We start from the raw sequence: 10,000 nt of genomic DNA, 5'->3' as shown, positions 1-10,000 counted from the left end.
AGCACGGGGCGCACACACTCCACGCCCCGCAGGCCGCGGCACTCGCCCGCGCCCAAGAACCACACGTAGTAGGACGCCTTGCGCACCCGCGCCTCGGCAGGCCCACGCTGCCTCATGGTGGCCGCGCCCTCACACTCACTCACTCTCTCACTCCGTCCCTCCCTGACGCTGCACGGCGCAGCGCAACACTCGCCACACTCAACACACTCTCTCACTCTCACTGTGCCGGGCGTCCCCTCGCCGCCACTGCCGCTGCCTCACTACCACGGTACCACCACCAACACCACCTCACCACCACCACCACCACCACCTGCCGCTGCCGCCTGGCTGGCTGGCTGGCTCACCCTGTCTCCCACCCCTCACCACCCTCCCCCCACACAACACCATCCTCTCCCCTATTCCCTCCCCCCTCTTCCCTCCCCTGTGTGTCTGCTGCTGCTGCTGCTGCTAGTCATCCCCCAAGCCCCCACCACCCTACCCTCCCATCTACCTGCTGGTGAGGGTTGCCACCACTGCACACACACACACACACACACACACACACAGGGCAGCTCCACCACCACCACCACCGCCAGGGGAGGGCGAGGGGTGAGAGGTGAGAGGTGAGAGGCAGGGAGGGTGATGGAGAGAGAGAGAGAGAGAGAGAGAGAGAGAGAGAGAGAGAGAGAGAGAGAGAGGAAGCACCTTTACATCACACACACACACACACACCAGCAGATGACCGTGGTGAGCACACACACTGCTGTTTGGAAACCCTTGCTCTCTCTCTCTCTCTCTCTGACCACACAGTCACCAACCAGCGCCAGCCATCCAGTAAAAACACTCTTCTTTCACTCCTCGCATTCTCATTGGCTCTGGCACCGCCCTCTCTCTCTCTCTCTCTCTCTCTCTCTCTCTGCCGCCCCCCCGTCACTGTTACTTCCGCTACTGTCACGCCCCTCCGCGCCCCTCCACGACCCCAGTAACCTCTGCCTGACCTGAAAGAGAGAGAGAGAGAGAGAGAGAGAGAGAGAGAGAGAGAGAGAGCCTCGGGCACTTGTCTGGGAGAAATATTTGTACTTTCCTCCTCCCTTGAGAGAGAGAGAGAGAGAGAGAGAGAGAGAGAGAGAGAGAGAGAGAGAGGACATACCCCATTATAGGTCACCTTGACTCTCGTCTCTCGTCTCTCTCTCTCTCTCTCTCTCTCTCCTACAAACTCCAATACCCTTTAATCACCCCTACACAGCCCACCCCCACCCACCCCTACCACTAACACCCCTCTAGCACCACAACACAGTACACCACCTGACACACCCTTAGAAACACCTTAGCCAGCTCCAAGCCTGTTGATGTAGCATACTGCCCACCAGTGACACCCTCCAAGCACTGTGACCAGCTCCAAGCCCGTTGATGGAGCACTTGTCGACTCTCACTTCCTACCTACTCAGCGTGAATTGTATGTGTTCCAGCTCCAAGCCCGTTGATGGAGCACTTGTCGACTCTCACTTCCTACCTACTCAGCGGTGAATTGTGTTGTCCAGCTCCAAGCCCGTTGATGGAGCACTTGTCGACTCTCACTTCCTACCTACTCAGCGTGAATTGTTGTGTTGTCCAGCTCCAAGCCCGTTGATGGAGCACTGGTTGACTAACTTTTCAACGGCAAAGTACGATGTTATACCCTCCAGACACTGTGACCAGCTCCAAATACGTCAATTTGCCTACACTTTTAACTTTCCCGTACCTCACTCACCACTATACAAATAATCATCTTGTATTTCCCATTTTACCTACACTTCATAACTTTCCAGCACCTCTCACTATAGAAAAATAACTTACTTGTATTTCTAGCTAGTCAAATCCCGTTGTTGGAGGCATACTGTCCAACTACATCATTGCAAATCGTGGTGTTATACCCTCTAAACACTCGCCAGCTCCAAACACGTTGATGTAGCTTACTGCCTAACTAAACAAGGGTAAATCGTGTCTTATATCCTCTAAACACTCTCACCAGCTGCAAACACGTTGATGAAACACTTTGCCTTCTCTTCCTATATCTTGGACAGCATCTCACGCAAGTCTTGGGGAAAACAACTTGCATTTCTAACTAGAGGGTGAATCGTGAGGTTATGAACGACAGGGAGGGATGAGAATTGTTGTAAGTAAGGCAGGTTTTAGAGGATTAGTAAGGCATGTTTTAGAGGATTATTAAGGCATGTTTTAGAGGATTATTAAGGCATGTTTTAGAGGATTATTAAGGCTTTTAGAAGATTATTAAGGCATGTTTTAGAAGATTGTTAAGTAAGGCATGTTTGAAGATTATTAAGCAAGGTGTTTTAGAGGATTGTTAAGTAAGGCATGTTTAGAGGATTATTAAGGCATGTTTTTGAGGATTATTAAGTAAGGCATGTTTTAGAGGATTGTTAAGTAAGGCATGTTTTAGAGGATTAAGTAAGGCATGTTTTAGAGGATTATTAAGTAAGGCATGGTTTAGAGGATTATAAGCAAGAATGTACCTTTAAGTTTAGAATGTACCTTTAAAGTTTAGAATGTACCTTTAAAGTTTAGAATGTACCTTTAAAGTTTAAAGTTTAGAATATGTACCTTTTACAAGCAAGACACGTTTTAGAGAATTAAGACAGATGAGAATTATAAAAAAAATGTGTTAGAGAATTATGAAGTGTTATAATAAGACACTTTATGGAGGAACACAAGTAAGGAGACACTTCAGAAATCATACAAGTAGACATAGAAGAGAAATTAAAAGTAGACAAGCTATTGAAGGGAAATATTACAAGTAGGTTTTAAGTAGACAATATTTTATAAGTAGACAAACTAATATTCAAGAAAAACTATATCAAGACAAGTATTAAACAGGTACAAGACCAGCACTTCAGATCAGACCATTCAAACAACTTACTTATTAGAAGGTAAAGTATATTAGAATCCACACTTAAATACAAGTCACTTACAAAATACACTTAAAAAACAAAAACCGTAGCAGTAGTGGTGGTAGTTAAGGCAGTACCACCACCACCACCACCACAGCTGCCATCATCACCATTACATTCACCACAGTACCACACACGCCCTTGCTTGGTGCAGTAGTAGTAGTAGTAGTATAAGAGTAGTAGTGGTGGTGGTGGTAGTAGTAGTAGTAGTAGTGTCAGTCTTATCAGTAGCATCAGTAATAGTAGTAGTAGTATCAGTGGTATCAGTAGTAGTAGTAGTAGTATCAGTAGTAGTATCAGTAGTAGCTTTTTGATATTGTGGGACTATCGGTTTAGTGTCATTAGTAGTAGTAGAAGTAGTAGTAGTAGAAGTGGTAGAAGCATTTGCAGGTTTAGATGTAGTGGTAGAAGTAGTAGTAGTAGTACTGGCAGTATTAGTAGCAGGAGCAGTAGTAGCAGGAGAAGTAGTATCAGTAGTAGTAGTATCAGTAGTAGTAGTATCAGTAGTAGTCGGAGTAGCAGTAGTCGTAGGAGTAGTAGCAGTAGAGGTAGTAGCAGCAGGAGTAGTAGTAGAAGTAGTCATAGTACCAGCTTGTCTCTCGTTCCTCTTGAAAGATACAGTAGCAGTAGTAGTAGCAGTAGTAGTAGCAGTAGTAGTAGTAGTAGCAGTAGCAGTAGATGGCAGGTGGAAGATAATCTCGTTAGTAGGTGGATGAGCTTGTCCGTGTGCATGCCTGTCTGCCACCTGCCCTGACGCCGCCACCTCGCCACCATCCTGCGCCCCCTCCACCTCCACCTTGGCCAGCTCCTCCACTTGTTGCCTCCACCTGCACACACACAGACAAATATAAGCCACAGACAGACAGACAAATTTAAGCCACAGACAGACAAATTTAAGTCACAGCCAGACACAGACAAATATAAGCCACAGCCAGACACATACAAATATAAGCCACAGACAGACACACAGACAGACAGACAAATTTAAGCCACAGACACAGACAAATTTAAGCCACAGACACAGACAAATTTAAGCCACAGCCAGACACATACAAATATAAGCCACAGACAGACACACAGACAGACAGACCGAACACAGACAGACAGACAAATATAAGCCACAGACAGACAGACAGACAAATATAAGCCACAGACAGACACAGACAGACAAATATAAGCCACAGACAGACACAGACAGACAAATATAAGCCAGACAGACACAGACAAATATAAGCCACAGACAGACACAGACAGACAGACAGACAGACAAATATAAGCCACAGACAGACAGGAGGGACAGACAGACAGACAAATATAAGCCACAGACAGACAGGAGGGACAGACAGACAGACAAATATAAGCCACAGACAGACAGGAGGGACAGACAGACAGACAAATATAACACAGACAGACAGACCGACAGACAGACACAGACAAATATAAGCCACAGACAGACAGACAGACACAAACAGACAGAAGGGAATGTACACTTAGAGAGGTACTGACAAGGGACTAGCATACAGACAGACAGACACAGACAGACAGACATCACTATATACTAAAATAACTCAATACACCACATACATACAAACATACATACTCACACACACACACACACAGGCAAATATAAACACCACAATTCAATATACCAAAAAAAATAAAAAGGTTCCAACACCACAATCACCAACAGAGAATCGAACCCTCTGATACCACTTACATAAAAGGATTTGAACCTCTTTAGCCAGTTTCAATCCCTTAAGAGAATCGAACCCTCTTATACCACTTACATAAAGGATCTGAACCTCTTTAGCCAGTTTGAATCCCTTGAGAATCGAACCCTTATACCACTTACATAAAGGATCTGAACCTCTTTACCCAGTTTGAATTCCTTTAGCTAATATAAACTTAAAAATCCAATACACCAAGAAATAAAGGTTCCAACACCATTATCACCAACAGAGAACCAAACCTTCTTATACCACTTAAAAAATCTGAACCCATTTAGAGAATTGAACCCTCTTATACCACTTAAAGGATCTGAACCCATTTAGAACCTTTAGAACCTTTCACTAACCCAGAATATAGCAGTGTAGCATTAGTAGCAGTAGCAGTAGTAGTAGTGGTGGTGGTGGTGGTGTTAAGGAATCGAATCGCCTTTAGAAGGATTGGAGACACACCCACTCTTGTATCATAGAGTATCCAGTCTGCATCAACACAGTGCTTTCCCTCGGCGGCCCTGTAGTAGTAGTGGTAGTAGTAATAGTGGTAGTAGTAGTGGTGGTAGTAATAGTGGTAGTAGTAGTGGTGGTAGTAATAGTAGTAGTAGTAGTAATAGTGGCAGTAGTAATAGTGGTATTAGCGACTCGCTAGAAATAGAATGGTGGTAGTAATAGTAGTAATAGTTATGATAGTAGCGACTAATAGTAATAATGGAAGTTTTAGTAACAGTTAGGAGTACTTAATAGTAGTAGTAATAGTAGTAGTAGTAGTAGTAGTAGTAACAGTAGTAGTAGTAGTAGCAGTAGTAACAGTAGTAATAGTAGTAGTAGTAGTAGTAGTAACAGTAGTAGTAGTAGTAGTAGTAGTAGTAGTAACAGTAGTAGTAGTAGTAGTAGTAGTAGTAGTAGTAGTAGCATGCAGTTCCTAACCTGTATTGGTAGTAGGGCAGGTTGACAGCAGGCGAGGGCAGCAAGTCACGGATGTTGAAGACTGCCTTCTGTGCCAACCCCTCCACCACCCTCACCACCTGCCTCACCGCCACCTGCAACACCACACCATTTACACCACACCACACCACACCACACCATTTACACCACACCATTTACACCACACACCATTTACAACACCGTCCGTCAACACCACATTTACTACCTGCCTCGCAACACCGTCAACACCACATTTTTAACACAACACAATATTTACAACACTAATACCACACCGTCCGGCAACACCATTTACAACACCATATTTACAACACTAATACCACACCGTCCGGCAACACCATTTACAACACCATATTTACAACACTAATACCACACCGTCCGGCAACACCATTTACAACACCATATTTACAACACCACCACCACACCGTCCGTCAACACCACATTCACAACACCACCACCACACCGTCCGTCAACACCACACTCACAACACCACCACCACACCGTCCGTCAACACCACATTCACAACACCACCACCACACCGTCCGTCAACACCACATTCACAACACCACCACCACACCGTCCGTCAACACCACATTCACACCACCACCACCACACCGTCCGTCAACACCACATTCACACCACCACCACCACACCACCGTCCGTCAACACCACATTCACACACCACCACCACACCGTCCGTCAACACCACATTCACAACACCACCACCACACCGTCCGTCAACACCACATTCACAACACCACCACCACACCGTCCGTCAACACCACATTCACACACCACCACCACACCGTCCGTCAACACCACATTCACAACACCACCACCACCACACCGTCCGTCAACACCACATTCACAACACCACCACCACCACCACCACCACACCGTCCGTCAACACATTCACAACACCACCACCACACCGTCCGTCAACACCACATTCACAACACCACCACCACCGTCTGTCAACACCACATTTATAACACAACACCGTCAACATCACCTTCACAACACCGTCAACACCATTTCCAACACCACCACACCGTCAACACATTTACAACACTACACTGTCAACTCTTCACATTTACAACACCGTCAACACCACCAAAAGAATCACCACCACATTCGTCACCACACTTCACCACCATAGACATTACCATAAATTACCACCAACAGCCACCTTCAACACCACAACACCACACATACGTCATCACCACAACACCACACATACGTCATCACCACAACACCACACATACGTCATCACCACAACACCACCACATACGTCATCACCACAACACCACCACATACGTCATCACCACAACACCACACATACGTAACCACCACAACACCACCACAACCATCTTCAAAACTTGCAACCACACTTTCTTTTCAACACCACAACACAACATACTGTCACAACACCACATACTGTCACCACAACACCACATACTGTCACCACCACAATCAAAATTCCCCTCCACACCTTTTCTTTCCACCACACACCACATTATCTTTCAACACCACAACACCACCACAACATCACAAAACGGTACCATAACTATAATAATCTTAACTCAATCACCAAAATCCAAGCAAGAATTAAAAGATTTGATTACATTCACCACCACACAACACCACACATACCTTATCCAACGAAGTGGTGTACATGTTATCACCATTCGGCGGGGAGGCACCAGTCACCACCGCCACCACCACAGCATCACCAGCCACACCACCCACACTACGCCTGAACACGTGCCGCCAGTCTAGAACCCTGCTGTCAACACCACCTGCAACACCAGTCAACATCAGTCAACACCAATACACTAACAGCAGGTTTTAAGTACGTGTAGCAATGGTGATATCGGTGTAGCGACAGCAGACACCAGTCAACACCAGTCAACACCCACACACTCACCCATACACCCACTCTCACCCATACACACCAGCAACAATGTCAAAGTCACGTCCCACACACTCACCAAGCAACAATGTCACCATCAGTCACCGTCAGCCAACACTCACCACTCACTCAACAACCACCCAACACCCACCCAACACCCACCCAACACCACACCCACCCACCAACACCACCCACTCAACACCACCCACTCAACACCACCCACTCAACACCACCCACTCAACACCACCCACTCAACACCACCCACCAACACCCACCCAACACCCACCCAACACCCACCCAACACCCACCCAACACCCACTCACCCAGTAGGTTATAAGACGGTGTAGGAATGGTGATGTCAGTGTGGGCGTAGCAGAGTGTGGTGATGCTGGCGTTGGATACAGGCACCAGGAAGGGAGTCGGCTCATCCACACACACGTCAGCCTCCACACTAGCAGGGATTAGCCTCACTCCACCTGGCAAGACACGTTTGTCCATCATCACCGTCACCTGTGTGGAGTGAGTGGACGGTCGGTGGCGTGGAGAGGTGGAAGGTTAAGGAGTGGAAAGGGAGTGGATGGATAAGAAGGAGGCAAATATAAATGGTTGTGTGGATGGTCAGGAGTGGATTGGAAGTGGATGGTTAGGAGTGGATGGTCAGGAGTGGATTGGAGTGGAGGTGGATGGTCAGGAGTGGAGTGGAGTGGTAGTAGTAATAGTAGATAGTAATAATAGTAGTAGTAGTATAGTAGTAATAGTAGTAGAACTAGTAGTAGTAATAATAGTAGTAATAATAGTAGTAGTAGTAGTAATAATAGTAGTAGTAATAGTAGTAGTCATAGTAGTAGTAATAAATAATCATAAGCTAACAATAGTAATAGTAACAAAATAATAGTAGTAGTAGTAATAGTAGTTATACTCATAACAGTAGTAACAAGCAAACAGTAATATTAGTAGTAGTAGTTCACGATGAATAGTGGTAGTAGTAATTTACGATGAACAGTGGTAGTAGTAGTGGTAGTAATAGTAGTAGTGGTAGTAATAGCAGTAGTGGTAGTGGTCGTAATAGTAGTGGTAGTAATAGTAGTAGTGGTAGTAGTAGTAGTAGTAGTGGTAGTAGTAATAGTAGTAGTGGTAGTAGTAATAGTAGTAGTGGTGGTAGTAGTAGTAATAGTGGTAGTAGTAGTAGTAGCGGTAGTCGTCACTTTACCATAATGTTAGGGTGAGGCGGGGTGAGAGAGGGCCGCCCCACCGCCTGTTCAGGGTGTGGGCGTGGGTGTGCGGGGCAGCGGGAGAGTGCGGGGAGGGGCGCTGGCATTCCTTCCACTCCCACACACCTGAAAACGCACACATTGTGAAACGTACACATGTAAACACACACACACACACACACACACAAGCAAACAAACACACACACACACACACTCAAGCAAACAAACACACACACCCACACACTCAAGCAAACAAACACACACCTACACACTCATGCAAACAAACACACACACTACACACTCATGCAAAACACACACACACACACAAACACACACACACACTCAAACAAACACACAGACACTCATGCAAACAAACACACACACACACACACTCATGCAAACAAACACACACACACACACTCATGCAAACAAACACACACACAGACACTCATGCAAACACACACACACACACACACACTCATGCAAACACACACACACAGACACACACACACACACACACACACTCAACAAACACACACACACACACACACACAAACAAACACACACACACACACACTCATGCAAACAAACACACACACACACACTCATGCAAACAAACACACACACACACACACACACACACAAACAAACACACACACACACACACACACACACACACACACACACACACACACACACACACACACACACACACACACAGACACACACACACACACACACACTATACACAACACACACACACACACACACAAACACACACACACACACACACACACACACACACACACACACACACACACACACACACACACACACACAACAAACACACACACACACAAACACACACTCATGTAAACACACACACACACACACACACACAGACAATAAAACACACACACACACACTCATGTAAACACACACACACACACACTCAAGCAAACAAACACACACACACACTCATAAACAAACACACACACACACTCATGCAAACAAAACACACACACACACACACAAACAAACACACACACACACACTCAAACAAACACACACACACACACTCATGCAAACAAACACACACACACACACTCAAACAAACACACACACACACACACACATGCAAACACACACACACAGACACACACACACACACACACACACAGACACTCATACAACACACACACACAGACACTCATGCAAACACACACACACACACACACACACACACACAGACACTCATGCAAACAAACACACACACACAGACACTCA

At 45.9% G+C, this 10,000-nt stretch overlaps 2 protein-coding genes across 2 annotated transcripts in view; both read right to left on the bottom strand.

Annotated features, from left to right (window-relative positions):
* Positions 1-336, bottom strand: part of LOC123501261 (extensin-like) — an 18,140-nt gene extending 17,804 nt beyond the window's left edge. Inside the window, 1 exon segment of the mRNA XM_045250011.1 lies at positions 1-336. This exon segment is cut by the window's left edge and continues 77 nt beyond it. Coding sequence (XP_045105946.1) covers positions 1-116 — 116 coding nt within the window. The 5' untranslated portion in view covers positions 117-336.
* Positions 337-3,628: 3,292 nt separating this feature from the next.
* The window catches only part of LOC123501255, a 6,624-nt gene continuing 252 nt past the window's right edge, over positions 3,629-10,000 (bottom strand). The window contains exons 2-6 of the mRNA XM_045249998.1: positions 8,713-8,839; positions 7,826-8,012; positions 7,244-7,389; positions 5,566-5,688; positions 3,629-3,754 (exon numbers count right to left, since the gene is read on the bottom strand). Coding sequence (XP_045105933.1) covers positions 3,629-3,754; positions 5,566-5,688; positions 7,244-7,389; positions 7,826-8,012; positions 8,713-8,839 — 709 coding nt within the window. The remainder of the gene's footprint in view (positions 3,755-5,565; positions 5,689-7,243; positions 7,390-7,825; positions 8,013-8,712; positions 8,840-10,000) is intronic.

This window comes from Portunus trituberculatus, chromosome 2, assembly GCF_017591435.1.
Source record: "Portunus trituberculatus isolate SZX2019 chromosome 2, ASM1759143v1, whole genome shotgun sequence".
In the NCBI taxonomy this organism is placed as follows: Eukaryota; Metazoa; Arthropoda; class Malacostraca; order Decapoda; family Portunidae; genus Portunus; species Portunus trituberculatus.
This window is presented reverse-complemented; position numbering and strand designations above follow the sequence as displayed.